Below are 14,299 nucleotides of genomic sequence, written 5' to 3'. Positions count from 1 at the left end.
AAAGGGAGTTGTGCCTGCTCAGGTGCTGTGAGGCTGCGGGAGAGACATCAGGGGACTGTACAAGGTGTTTTAGCAATTCACCTTGTCTTTGGCTGGTGAATTCTCGTCCAGAGCAAGAAAACAGATGAGTAACAAGGAAGGATCGCCTAGCAAAGGGTGCATGGGAAAGCGTAAGGGCACTGGGAGTGCCCGTGTCAATTAGCTGCTCCCTTTGTAGGATGGGTGGCTTAGAAGTAGCAGCGTAAGTGGCTTTTGGGCTTTGGCCAGCAGCATCAGGACTGGCCTAAAAGCACCACCAGCCCTGGGTCACAGAGCTGATGTTTTCAGGTGCTGCGGTGGGGTCAATGCACAAATACGAGCCCAAGGTCAGCCTCCAGTGAAGACCAGCTCAATCGACAACATTACTCCCATCAGCTGAGCCCCTGTGGGGAGGAGGAAGACGATTTCTCCAAGAAGTGTTTTGGAGAGACAGGTGTAGCTTTAGGATTTGCTGAACACACCAACTTGCTTGTTCCATGACAGCAGACGTTACAAGGAACAAGAGCCTGTTATCTCACTGGGTTTATACAGGAAGGTTGGTCTCTGGCGTGCTGGCGATGAAGGAGCTGCACGTGGTTGTGTAGCGGAAGACGTGCTCCTGGCAGCAGCTCTGTTCTGTTTCCTACAAGATGTCCTAGCTGCCTCAGAGTTAAAAAATCTGCTGCTGCCTGCTGGCACTTTCTAGCTGCCTGTGCTTGCAAGCGGTATGAGGAGGAAACCCAGCCACTGTGCATCTTGTATCATCAGGAGAGAAAAAGCGAGATCCGTCTTTTTTCTTGCCCGTGGAGTTTTCATGCCTCTTAAGCCCACAGAAGAGAAAAGCAATTGATTCACCCACTGTGCTGTCAACAAACACCCTGATGATTTAGCGGTTTTGTAACTGAGCAGTTTTTAAACATTCACAGTGCAGACTGAGGAGGAAAACTACAGACACAGCTGCGTGGCTTTTTCCTTTTCTCTCTTTTTCAGATTAAAAAAAAAAAAGGGATGCAGCCATTGCTTTCCTTTAATATGAGTCTTTGCAACAGTGATTGTTCAGTAATGTGCAATAAAACAGATTTGCACAGCTCATAAAGAGCCAGGCTCGTTTTCATTACCCTAGGGAGAACGTTGATAGGGCAATGTGTTCGTTATAAGTAGCCTTGATTGGGCTCTGGATGCCACAGCTTCTCTGCAGCCAGATTAGGCCAAAGCTGCCTTTGAGTTTTGGGAAGATTCCTTTGAAGAAAAGCTCTGTTAAAGTTCCTAGCCACCGAAATCCACACACAGGTCCAGTCATTCTGGAGAGATACTACCGGTAGGATAGCGGGTTCCTGCAGCATCACCCAGAGCCTGACGGGGCCTTGCAAACACAAGTTTCTGGTCGTTCATCTGAATATCCCCTCGGCAGTTTAGATCTTTACACTTAGTTCTTCAGCTTCGTGCTGCGGTATCTAATGACACTCCTCAGATATTTTCAGCTTATTTTCTCTCTTCCTGCTCAAATGTAGTTCGGTGAAAGTTCCGCGTACACCAATCTCTCCATTTTTCTGCACAGAGTATTACAAGCACCTGAACTCCACTTACAGAACAAGGTGGATAAAAGAGTCTGAAGATAACGTGACCAGCCCTGCCAGCTGCTAGAGGGAGGCCAGTTCTTCAGGCTTTTTATTACTTAACATATTTGGTCTTTTTTTCCCAGATTGTCAGTTCTTCCATGAAAAAGACACATCCAGAGCTTTTTTTTTCTGTTTCAGGCCAAGTTCCCCAATAGCTATCTCAAGACCAGAGTTTCCAGTGTGGCCCCTCTGGGCTGTTTGGCTGTACCTCTAGCTGTACAGCTTACCCTTTTTTACAACTCTTTGGCATCACCACGCAGAGCCAGCTCACGCTCATAATTTCACCTGTGAAAAACCCTAGAGTGGAAAGCAACCAGGCAGCCAACAGATAATTTCTCCAGATCTGTTTTCTTGGGTGGTAATAAATGATTTTAGGACTCTACTGCATAGTTTTTTGAAATTCTCTTGAGATACTCGCCTGGACCAGCAGTGCTCCAGGGCGGCCTCAAGCCTCAGACCATTTCCAGCATTTTCCTCAGATCATTACCAGCAGAAAGGGGATCTGTGCTACGGACTCTTGAGACCTCTATTCTCTCATCAGCAGGGCGAAGGGCTGCATGGTGTGAAGATCTAGAAGGTAACGCAGACTGGGGCCTATGATTCTGCAACAAAACGGGGTCCCAATGGGCAGCAACACAAACCCGCTATGTGATGGGTCTTGGGGACAGCAGCTTTACTTGTTGTGGTTCCTCTTTCGCAGCATCCAGGAACCAAAAGCAGTCTGGATTTTGGTCTTGCCTTGCAGCAACCTGCCTTTTCACTTCTCATAACTAGTGATTAATTGTTTCTATCCTGCCAGCGCCCAGAGTATTTGGAAATAAAAGCCAGTAATGCTGGCTGAGTGCCATGCTCTCATCTCTATGAAACAGCAGTAATAGTAACAACTATCGAGAGAGACCGGCACGTCAGAACCCACTTATGTATTATGTATAGCCTTTCGGTGCCTTTTTCTTGCAGCTGAGCACCAAACTGCAGTCGATCTTACAGCAGAAATAGTTAATGGAGAGACAAAGATGAGGCACTAAAAAAGGAAGAAACGCGCTGGGAACTTTGTTGGCAGGAAGCCTTTTCTCTCCCATCCCCACATGCTGCCTGGAGCTTATTTTTAAATGCATTGATAAAGATTGTCTTTTAATCACTTCTTAGGACAGGGGTAGCCGGATTGTGACTCGAGTATCTAATGTCCGTGCTGAAGCTTGTCCTGCACCAGCACTGCGCTGATGCTGGAGCCCCTGAGAGCCCAGTCCCCAGCTGTGGGACAGAGCCACCGGGGTGGCTGGGGCCAGCACGACCGCGGTGAGCTTGGAGCCCTGCCGCAGGATGGCATCTTGTTAGGCCACCGACATCTTCCTGATGCTGGCTGTGGCATACGGTGCTTCCAAATAACCTGCTGCTCTGATGCCTTTTGTACAGGGCTGCAAGACTGCTCTTTGTGAGGTATTTCCTCAGGTCCGATCCGCTTCTCTTAGGGACATAAATTCCCCAAACAGTCGCTGCAGGCTGATTACACCAAGCTGGATAGGTATGATTTGCTTTTCTTCGTTACTCGAGGTGATTTTGCCTAAACTGCGTAGCAGGCAGGGCGTTTTTCCCCTGGCTGGCCTAGCTGTCTGAACACAATTCCACTTGGCTATTATTAGCGAGAGTGAGCAGGGCTGAGTTTACAACTGTGCAGGAGTGATAAGCTCAAGACGACTGCACTTCCTCTCCAAGGAGCTGTCTAGCTCTGCTCGACTCCTCCGCGTCTGAGACGCCGCCGTCCTGAACTCGGGAGGTATTTTTGTACTCGGAGAAGGGATGCCCAAAAGGCGCAGGCCAGGTGGGTTCCTTTTAATTGGAAGGCTAGACTGCATCTCTGACGTGATTTTACCCTCTTCATCCACGCCGCTAGAGTCACTGAAGGTCTCAGGTTTTCTGATACCCGTTTTTATGGCCTTCAGCCCAAATTCCTTAGGGTCTCCAAGCCGTGGCCATATTGGTTTCCCTGGAATCTTCGTTTTGTAAAGAACGTACATTTCTGTATCCACACTAAACCTCAATTTGCTTTTCCAGTAGAATCTTACGCATCGCAGAGAGTGGGATCTTTCTCACTAGATGTGGGTTCCTGTATCTAAACAGGACTCCCCGGGCTGCTGTAAGTCTCTGTGTACGTAGAGTCAGAAGAATCACATCCTGAGATCCTCTTACCGTATGAACTAGATAATCTAGATGACTAGTCCAAACTTTGATGCAGATATTTGGATTTAGGGGAGATTAATCCCATGACTCTCAGTTTTACGACTCCCATATAGCAACATGCGAGGAGAAAAACTGTGTCAGAGGTGCTAATTGTCACCTTGTGCTGACGAAGCAGTAGCATTGGGAAGCACTGAGGAAAACAAGAATAACAGGTTTAAAAAATGTGACATTGGAATGAAAGGCAAAAAGTGGTGCACTTTTTTGTCGTAAAGAGATGAAACGAAGGAATTCAAAGGGAAGGGAGACATAGCAATCCTCACTTCACAAAAGATCACTGTGAAGACAATGTGGGTTATGACTGCTGGTGGGCTCAGGACGAGCACAGCCCTGACACGTGTAGGCATGGGAACGGCCCTGGAGCTGCGTGAGTGCTGGATGACCCTGGGCACTCGCTCTTGCAGCCCTGCCAACACTCCGGTTCTACAATTCAGCGATTTCCTTCATTCCCTGACAATTAGGAAGCATTTTGAGAAGCACTGAGCAGCTCATCGCAGACACCCCGAGGAGGTCACAAGTCTGAAATGTCACAAACTATTAGAACTAATTCTGTCTCCTCTTCCAAGGAAGCATGCAGTGCCAGACCTTTTAAGAGCTGTCAAAGCATTGCGACAGGCCCTAACTGCGGGTCCAGGGAAGAACAGCAAAGTCTCAACTGCCAGTGTAGGAGCTCGAAATGCTTCGTATTTATTCTGCTACCTGCTTGCTGGTGATGGCAACAGAAATGATGGAAGCTGCATGCATAAGGCCACGGAGAAGTATAAAGAATCAAAGCAACTCACTTCTAAGAAAGCAGAGCTTGGACAGTTCCCAGAGGGCAAGCTGTAATTACCAGGTACTCCCAAAATATATCTCTTCAGAAGGTGCAAAAATTCCTGGATTAAATATCTCAGGAGCCAAACTAATACGTGACAGAAGAAGGACTCTTGCTTCCATGACCATTTCTGGTCACATCGTTCAGATGAGTTAGACACCACAGAAAGCTCAAGGGTTTTTACCGGAATAAAGCAAAGAACCTCATACTTAGAAAGGTCTAATATACCCCAGCAGAAAACGTCTGTTTAGGCACTGCTTACCTTAAAGATCTGAAGTACGAGGTAAGATTACACAAAATTAAGGTCACTAAGGAGGCAATACTATCAACACTATTAGTAGACACAGTGATTTCATGAGGGTTGGCATTTTGTTCCTTTCATTTCTTCAAGCATCAGACTGTTGCCAACAAGCAGATTGCAAGTCACGTCAGAAGCTTTAAGCCAAGCGTAACTCTCCTTATGAAGCTCTCGTACAAAGCAACTCGTGGCAAGATAATTCTCTTTCCATAGAAAGGTCACGCTAAGAAAGATAGGAACATGACATCATTCATCTACACCACTTGTGATCCAGTCTTCACTTCTGCTGTCTCAAGGGCTGAATAAAATCTGTTTACAGCCCAGTGAAACTCTACAGATAACCCCAGCAGGTCCTTCCCCTTCTCTGATGAGAAAATCCATCTTACGCATAGAAAGCTTTCCCACTTGCTCCTCCACAACAATCTGTAGTGAAGGATACATTAAATCAAGCAAGGGAAACCCCCAGAATCCTCAAACAGCACACAACAGGAATTCTCTCCGTATGTAAGCATGACAGTTTCAAGAAGATTGGCCAACCTTCGTAACATTTTGAACTGCCATTGAAAGAAATCCATGGAAGCTATCACAGACAACATTTTGTGTAAACAAGAAGGGCCCCAGATCATTCCTGGAATGCAGTGAGCAATCCAAACAGCTGTAACTGTGTATTCAACATGCAAGTGCTACATCAGGCAGTGTCTGATAGTACTACATCCATCAGATCCGACAGAGATTTGGGCAGAGTTATTCTGCAAACATTTTTTTTTCAGACCAAGAAAGGTAAAGAAACTCACTGAGAGCTTTTGTTTTGTTTTGTTTTGTTTTCAGGAATGAAACACTTCACCAAATGAGCTCTTTGCCATGAATGTGGAAAAGAACTGTCAGACATGGTGCAGACATGGTCCTGTCTCGTATGTCTGCTCAGGCAGAGATACCTGTGCTACAGACATGCAAAGCGAGGTGAGGTGACCCATATTTAAAGTCTTATATTTAAAACTCACAAAAACAAACAAACAAACAAAAAACATCTGCAGTAATTATTGTAACTAATTGCTTACAACTTTAATGCAAGCATCAGTTTTGCAGCTTGTGATTTAACATCTCAGTGTGCATGGAGAACTCTTCCCCAGTTGGCTCTTTGTACTTCCCGGAACAGGCTCTTCCTATTACATGATGTAGAAAAAGTACCCCCAAGAGATGCGTGACCTATTTGAACCACCCCGAATAAGACTTTTTTGAAGCTAAATGTAATTTTCAACGTGCACTAAGCAGCATTAAGTATTTTTGCTTTCTTCATATAATCCAGGTACTCCATTCTACCTACAAACATTAAAAAAGGGCTTCCTTTTAGCTTGTAGGAGCACTTGGCCTATCACCTGCAGTTTCAGCTATTAAAAATATTCTGACATTCACTAGTAATTACAGGTGAACTTTTAAAGAATTTGGTTCAAGCATTTTCACCAAAGAGCAAACTGCTCCATTCATGACATACAATCACCAGCATCCCAAGGAAGCCATTGTAGCCATGTGCTGCATGAAGCATTTTCATCATATTTCTTAGCCATTTCTCTCTTTTAGTGCCAATTACAGCTAGAAGACAACCGGGAGACATGCTGACACGAAGGCATTTTTTGCATAAAAAAAGATTTCACACTCAGTTTATTCTAGCTTAGTCCCGAATATATCAGACTGAAAAAGTAAATAAAAAAAAATCCCTTTGGTTATGTTTCTCCTGTAGTCATATCGCAATAACCTAGAAGGAACACTGCCGACTTAAAGGACTGTATTTTACTTTAAAAGAATAACAAAATTATGTGCAGCCTCAACCAAAAAAAAAAAAAAAAAAAGGAGAAAAAAGCTATTTTCTCCCTCAGATTCTCTCATAACTAATCTATGGTCTGAGGCTATCAGGGGTGGCGAGACCTCATAAGCTTCCTCTAAGAGGATCATCAAAAACATCTCCAAGAAGCAGGACTCCTGAATTCATGGAATACCTCCAGGAAACTACCAGTGACTGGGTAGCACTAGGATGCAACAAAAACATCTCGGCATCTGGACTGGAAGGCCTCGATACTCGCCAGTGTCACGGTACCCAGACCACGTCTCAGAGAGCACCCACCTCTGCAAGTTCTCACCTTTTGTTCCTTCCAGTCTTGTGCGACAACTATGAGCAAAAGAAAAAAAGGCACAAGCTTTTCCCAACCTAAGGTGAGAGGTTTAGAAAAAAAGACATTAAAATTCAATGAGGTTTTTTGTTTCTGAGGAACATCTGAAATGGCAGTGGGAGACCAGGAAAAATGGGCAAATGAGACAGGAGTTAACCTACCAAAAACATTATTTTATTTATTTCTGCTGACACTATTCAGTGCCAACGTCTAATATATATATTGGGCAAAAGCTTCGTTTTGTTTTGTTTTTAAATTCACCATAGTAACCTTTTCATTATGGAGATAGCATTTATGACCAAAAAGTCCTCAGCTATCCTCCCCTGCAGTTGGGAAGTAACAGCCAGGGCATATCTTAAAAAGCAAAATGAGACAAAAGGGCGCATGCCACTTCTGAAGCTTTTCTTATGTATCCTGAAGATCCACAATGCTTTTCTTAATGTGAAAACAACATGCTAGGAAATACCAGGCAATACAGAAGCAGTGACTGAAGGATGTTCTAATACCAAGTGTGGTGAATCATGTCTTTTTTTTTTTTAACTGCTATATAAATAGCCATCACTCACTCTGCACAACAACAGCCCTGTGGCCCTCCTTCCCCCCCCCCGTACCCCACCCACAAACACGTACGTCAGCACCCAGTGTATTTTTAACAGCCTGGTTTCGGTATACAACTTCCTCCAGGAAACGTTAATACACTGAAAGCAGCACGCTGCACGACTGCTAAGTAACAGCAGCACGAAGGAAGCCCTACTTCCAGAAAAATGTCCTTCTGCAAGATGCCGCATGCAGTGCTGCGAAGTTCCCTCGCACCGTGCCCCTAAAGCGAAGGGCCCCTCCAGCGTCCAGGTTCCCCTCAAAAGATTCTCTGGGGATTTGAGCAGAATTGGCTTTATTCGCCTTAAACTCAGCTTATAAACTCTGCACCCCGGCGGGAAGAAAAGCCTGCCACAGAATCGAGCTCTTACACACTGTGATACAACAGAAGTATCTGTGTCATCCAGCAGCAACAGACTGCCTGTGAAGTCACGTCCACTTGAGCCAGGCTGTCCCTTAGAAGCTGGCAGCAGTCTGCAGCACTCTGAAGCAACGTATTCAAACAGAGAATCAACCCATTTGAAGTCCAAACTTTTCTTTTGAGGTGTCCGTTGGCTTTCATTAACCAACAGGGAGCCTGGATTGCATGCAAAATTGAGATGGATCCAGGCGTGAGAGAGGTAAAAGGGAAAAAAGAAGAAAAAGCGTTTATTTTTCAGCTTGGGATGGTTGGAAGGGTTTTCCGTCTGCTGCCAGAGAAATGAATAGCAACTTTTCAGATATACTAGAAAGCAGAGTCTTTGTCCTTTGCACTTCGCTGGTCACCATCTGCCGTGCTCAACTGCACCACACAAAAAGCAGATTTTTGTGTTTTTAAAGAGAAAACGCATAATGATATTTCACTATTTGTTCCAGTCATTTTTGCAAACTAAAACTTTGATCCAGAGTCTTGAAATCACCGTAGCTCCAGTCTACCATGGCTGTAAAAAAAAAAGGCTTTGCTTACTTTTAGCAGTCGTACCAGATCAGACCCGTCTCGAGCGGCATGCTGCCTGCCGCCCTGGTCAGGTACCAGCTGCTTCAGAGGAACCCGCGCACAGTGCTGCCATAGGTAGTTGTGGAGGAAGTTGCCCAGAAGGAAGTTATTTTCCTAAATGCCTGCCCTGCATGTGATTGCTGTTAAACTGGGTTCTTCATCTTGGCAGGAGCTTGTACTGCTCTTCAGCTTCTCCTCCTGCAAACTGAGCCCATAGCAGAAACAGAGAAACTTTGACAGTGGTGGGCTGCCCCACGGTGTTAAGGAGTTCCTTCCTCGGTGTGCGGAAACACCCGTCCCTTAAAAGCTCTGTGTAGCAAGTATATCACAAAAAGAGGGAACGATTTTATGTATTTTTAACCGTTTAGCTTGAGATGCTAAGTACAGAGAGAGCAAATTTCGGTCCTCACTTGCTTTGGGACACTGTTACTAGGAGGAAATAGTTGCAACTAGATGCTGTGACCAGACTTCCTGGTGGGCGATGGGGAAGCAAGAATATGAGTAAACGCTGAGGGAGACACATCTATGAACAGAGCAAACTGGCACTGCCAACCACATCTCTGACTCAGCAGAACATGCCAGCTACAGGCTAATCGGCATGGAAACAGGATCCCCACCAGGATTTTCTTGACATGTAGATGAAAGAAATTTGGTGGAGTACTGCAGTAGCCTATATAATAGTATATATAATAGTAGCTGGCCTGCAAGCACCACCACACAACTATGATTTTAGCAAGATCTCTTCATGGAGGGAAAAATTTTAAGCTGGAGAAATAGCATGAGGCTTTACAGGCCTTTGCCAGTTTGGGTCAATCACGCTGTAACTGGTTGTTCTGCTGCCCGTAACACCAAGCTACCTGGAAGTCAGAAGGGTGCTGCGCCTCTCCTTGCAGTTAAGTCGATGAGAAACGGCCTCGAGGGGACTCCTCCAGGGCTGGCTCACTGCTCTGCCAGCTCAGCACCCGCAGACAAATGTTCAGCCCCAAGAAACCAACTGCAATGCTGCCGTGACACTTCCTGTGCGCCTCACGGCGCCGCTCGGTGTAGAGAGCAGTCTTACACGCTCCCAGGCACCGTGTATCCGAGAGCCCTGGAACATCTCCCCTTGCAGTAACTCTAGCAGATTCTCTTTTCCTGGATTCCAAGATTCCAGCCGTTTTGCATTCCTTCCCATCTCTGCACAGCCTGCACCAGTTCTGGACACATCCTCTCCTGTCCCGGGCACTCCACTGCGTCCTTCCAGTCGGTGTGCTGTAAGAATCTGTGGGACATACGGATTCGTTCAACATGCTGCTTTGCAACTTGCCAAGGGCTGCATTAAACTGACGTGGAAACGGAGCGAAGCAGCTCTGAACTGTAACACAAAGCTTGTGGTTTCCAGCCAGGATGTTTGGGCCACGAGTGGTTACTGTAAGGGGCAACCTGGCAGGGGAGCGCACCGTCACCTCTAACGGTAACGCAACATCACTGACAACACCCGAGCTGGATCTCCAGGTTCTCGCTACAGCCAAAGGAGCGCTGGCGGTGCGTTCACCGGAGCTCCAAGCACTGCTCATCTGAGCAAACGTACCCATTTCCTTCAGAGCGAGGTGAATCACGCAGATACACAGACTGCATCGCGTAGCTCTCCGCTGACCCAGAAAGGGAGCGCTGGGTGACTCTCAGAGCAGCTGATGTTGTAGAAATATTTAACGCTGTTGATCTTACTGCGGTATCCACTGTCGGAGCTCGTTTCCACCAGCACTGGTTGAAAGAGCTGGGGGTGCTCCGTCACTAAATGCAGAACGTACTGGGGAGCACTTCCCACCTGTGGGGCAAAAAAAAAAAAAACCCAGCACAAACCCTTCAGACTGCTGAGGCACAACATTTTATTCCACACAGAACCGGAGGGCTGAGGGCCACGGCTGAAGTCACAGTGGCACAGACGTCACTCACCACTTGTCACCCTGTGCTTGAGCTACGTACGAGTGTCTTTGTACGGACACAGCAGTGGTTATGGCAACACGTTTGAGCTAACTACTGGAGGCGTCACTACGAGTCTAATACGCAAAAAATACTCTTCTTCACCGAGGAGCTGGGTTTTCATCGTGTACTTTGCTTCCCAGCCACCTGGTTACTTTCGTTTCTTCCCCTTCTTTTTGGGGGAGCCAGGCCAGGGAAAGCCCCGCAACTCCAGGCAGGCGGGGGCGTTGTGGCAGATGTAGTAGGCGTTGAGCATGGCAGCTGGGCTGAGGATATCCACGTCCTTCACCGCCTTCTTCCCTTTCTTTTTGGAGCTTTTGCCTTTGGCACGCTTGGGTTTACTACTTTTACCTGCCTGCAGAGAGAAAATGACCACAAAAACACACAGTTAGCTCTGTGTCTGGATCGTTTCGCTTCTGGGTAGAGGATCGAAGACATCCTGAACAGCTTCACTGCATCACGGTCCTGGCCTGCAGTATTAGCTCAGCGCCTCTCACCAGACTCCTGTGCTTTGTGGTGATTTTATATATGGACTACCAAGCGTTAATACACTTCCACCAAATCCATATTTGCTCTATAGCCTGTAAGGATCTTTCAAGTCATCAGACAGGGATGATTAGTGTTCCGCTGTGCTCCTGCCTGGCTAAAAAAGGGTTGTGCATAATGGAAATCAAACATTCAATTGATTTTTTAATTAATGCATTATGATACAGCCCTAAACGAAGCCTGTGTTGTGTTTCCATCCAACACTGCGCGTCCGGTTGTGCCTCCGGACGATGAACTGGGAAAGCTGGCCGCCCTGCTACAGCCGTGGCCTCTGCAAGGCACCGTGACACAGCCGCTCCTCTACCACTGGTGGTAACACAAACCTAAACAGAAGCTCTGCCACTCCCTGTGTACGAAGCGGGGTTGCCAACACTCATCCAGGCCCTGGAGCGGGCCAAAGACTCCCGTTAACTCCGCCTGAGCAGTGCTGGTGCCTGAACACCCAGCCTCGTGCCTCCAAGAGGGATTTGCCAGCCTCCGATTCCCTCCCGGGATTATTTTCTCACCCACCCTGGGCACTCCTCGCAGGAAGCCTGCAGCGTGTGTGCGTGGAAGATGCTGCCTCCAGGCACTGAGCAACTGAAAGCAGCCTGGGGACCCGGAGGGATCTCTCCTTGCTGCTGTGTGGGCAGGAAGACGGTGATGGCAACACGAAGCCACAAGGTGGGCAGCGTCCCGGGAGTGCCGAGGACAGAGCAAGAGCTAGTCCCAGAGAAAAGGCCGGACAGGAATATTTGCACATCACGAGTGACTGAAAGTATTCGACCCCCGGTCTGACGCCAAGAGCACTTTTAGTACACACCGAGTCACCTTCTGCATCTGCCCACCCATTTCTGTTATTTGACTAGTTTTGCATACCACTAATTAACAGTTCTGTGCGATTCATTCAGAATAAAACGGATAGGTGCAAAGGCCGTACGTAACTATCAGCCAGGCACAAACTAGGCGAAGGCAGTACGCGTAGCATATTTTTCCAGGGAATGAGAACTCGGGGGTACGATCTTCAGTCAGCCAAGAGCACAACGTGAACGAATGCGGGCAAGTAAATAGAAAAAAAAAATAGAAATCAAGAGGTCCATACAAAACACACCACTACGCACAAGAGAAACAAAAAAGACAGACCAGCAGAAAATACAGAGCGAAAGCTGCAGATGCTGGTGGCATTGTTCCTAAAGTTTCAGTCATGCAGACTGCAAACTACTTGAACCCAGACATGCATCAGAGAGGGCGACAAGCCTTTCATACAGACCTTAATTGGACAGAATTTGTTGAATACTTTATGTGCCGGAATGTGTACACTTCAGAGTGGATGCTTACATCAGATTTTTCAGCCAGCCTCCTGAACCACGCTCCCAGTTTGTGCTCCCAGCAGGGTCATGGGCAGATTTTGTGAGCGTTAATTAGGTTCCTGGTCAGAATCTGGCCTGTAGCTGATCTTTCAAAATAAAAAAGGTGCTTACAGGTAAGGCGAAGCTGTCGTAATAAGTCTGCAGTGAGAAGCAGGGAATGTCTTTGGTCTAAAGCTGACTCACTGCTCCTGCTGTCTCTCTGCAACAGATACCTCTGACCTCAGGGCTTTGAATGTCAGCAGTCAGTCATTGTCAGCAACTGTCTTTTCTGTCTCTTATTAAATGTGGTGGCATCGGTAAGCTGCAGTCTGCAGTCAGCTCACGCGCTCCAGCACAGCCTAGAGAAGGGGTTCCCAAAACGTGGGAAGCTAACAAGCTCCTCCAGCACAGCATCACAAACGCTGTCAGAAGTCACACCTCGTGCGTACACACGCACATAAGGCAGTGCCGGAGCCAACACACGGCATACCAGCCAACAGTCCCGGAATTTCTTATGGATTTATCAGGCAATCAGTTGAACAGAGTGCAAAGTTGAACAGAGTGCAGCTCTTTTTTGGCAGTTAGAGGCAGGAGTGAAGCAGATCAGAGTTCCTAACTCTTCAAAAAACCACCAGGATATCTGCATTTGTGTGGTGTTTTCATTCACCCACAAGGAATTGGATTTGGGGCTTTCTAAGATGCCTACAGAATTTTACAGCCTATGGTCTGTAAACAGCGAGAACACCAAGAAAAATCTAAAAACCAGAATGTGTGGCTTACCTGCACACAACATGAAAGTGTGCAGGTCAGGTTATGCCCTGCAGTTGTGGAATGGAGCCTTTTGGCTATTAACGCCCCTTCCTTAAAATGTGGAATCAACACACATTGAAAGAATCAAACCTGCATTACCATGGTTAAGTCCTTTCAGTGAGCTGGGAGACTCCACGCTAAGCCCTGAAGACGGTCCCTGCAACACACAATCACGTAGCGAGTTACACATTGTGTAACAAGTTAGTATTATTTGCCCTAAACTTTAGTTAGAGGATAAAGGAAGTGGGAAAATAGGTCCTTGGAAAGCCAGGTCCCGGGGTGCCATACCTAAAAGCACAGCACCACCAGTGAGGTAACTCTGAGCTCTGCCAGGGTCCAGGACTGGGAGATTCCCTGTACAGACTTTGTGATCTCCTCTAGCAGCACGTGCTTGGCCAGGGAGGAGGAAAGGAGAGGAGGAAAGAGCAGAGCAGAGCTTGGGCCACAGCCCCCAGTGGCTCCACAGCGAGACCCTAGTAGTAGGCAGCGCTAGGGTAGCCCAGGGCAGGATCCCACCGCCTCCCTCCTCAGCTCCCAAAGCCTTCCTGTCCCCTTTTCCACGCGTGAAAAAAAAAAAAATAGAAGAAATATAAAATTTCATTAAAAATTTTCCACAGCTTCTTCCCGGCCCCCAGTAACGCGGCGATCCAGCGCTACCCTCAGCCCACCGCACCCCCACGCCCTGCCTGCGGCGGACCCCAAGCGCTGAACGGGTCCGGATCCCAGTCCCGATCCCGATCCCAATCCCGATCCCGATCCCGATCCCGGTCCCGGTCCCGGTTCTGATCCCGGTCCCGGTCCCGGTCCCGGCCCCCCCGGCCGCAGCTGCCCCGTTGCCATGGCGCCCGCCCCCCCCCACCTGTCCCCCTGCGCATGCGCAGCGGAGGGCGGCGAGGCCCAACCCGCCGCCACCGACCGTTGGGGCGGCAAC

At 47.6% G+C, this 14,299-nt stretch overlaps 1 protein-coding gene across 5 annotated transcripts; it reads right to left on the bottom strand.

Moving 5' to 3' along the window:
* Positions 1–10,566: 10,566 nt before the first annotated feature.
* Positions 10,567–14,250, bottom strand: SMKR1 (small lysine rich protein 1). Of its 5 annotated transcripts, none has more exons than XM_066996522.1 (4): positions 14,066–14,216; positions 13,657–13,920; positions 13,468–13,525; positions 10,567–11,039 (listed from the first exon to the last, which is right to left on the bottom strand). In XM_066996522.1, the coding sequence occupies exons 3-4, from the start codon at positions 13,468–13,470 to the stop codon at positions 10,836–10,838; spliced, it is 207 nt and encodes a 68-aa protein (XP_066852623.1). In that variant the 5' UTR covers positions 13,471–13,525; positions 13,657–13,920; positions 14,066–14,216; the 3' UTR covers positions 10,567–10,835. The 5 variants fall into 5 exon arrangements, with proteins under 5 accessions (XP_066852623.1, XP_066852668.1, XP_066852728.1 ...); XM_066996567.1 differs by having other exon boundaries at positions 13,657–13,758; positions 14,066–14,210; XM_066996627.1 differs by lacking the exons at positions 13,657–13,920; positions 14,066–14,216 and adding an exon at positions 14,228–14,250.
* Between the last annotated feature and the right edge of the window lie 49 nt (positions 14,251–14,299).

Source organism: Anser cygnoides, chromosome 1, assembly GCF_040182565.1.
Source record: "Anser cygnoides isolate HZ-2024a breed goose chromosome 1, Taihu_goose_T2T_genome, whole genome shotgun sequence".
NCBI classification, from domain to species: Eukaryota; Metazoa; Chordata; class Aves; order Anseriformes; family Anatidae; genus Anser; species Anser cygnoides.
The sequence above is the reverse complement of the archived record's forward strand: the minus strand, read 5'-3'. Positions and strand labels throughout refer to the sequence as shown.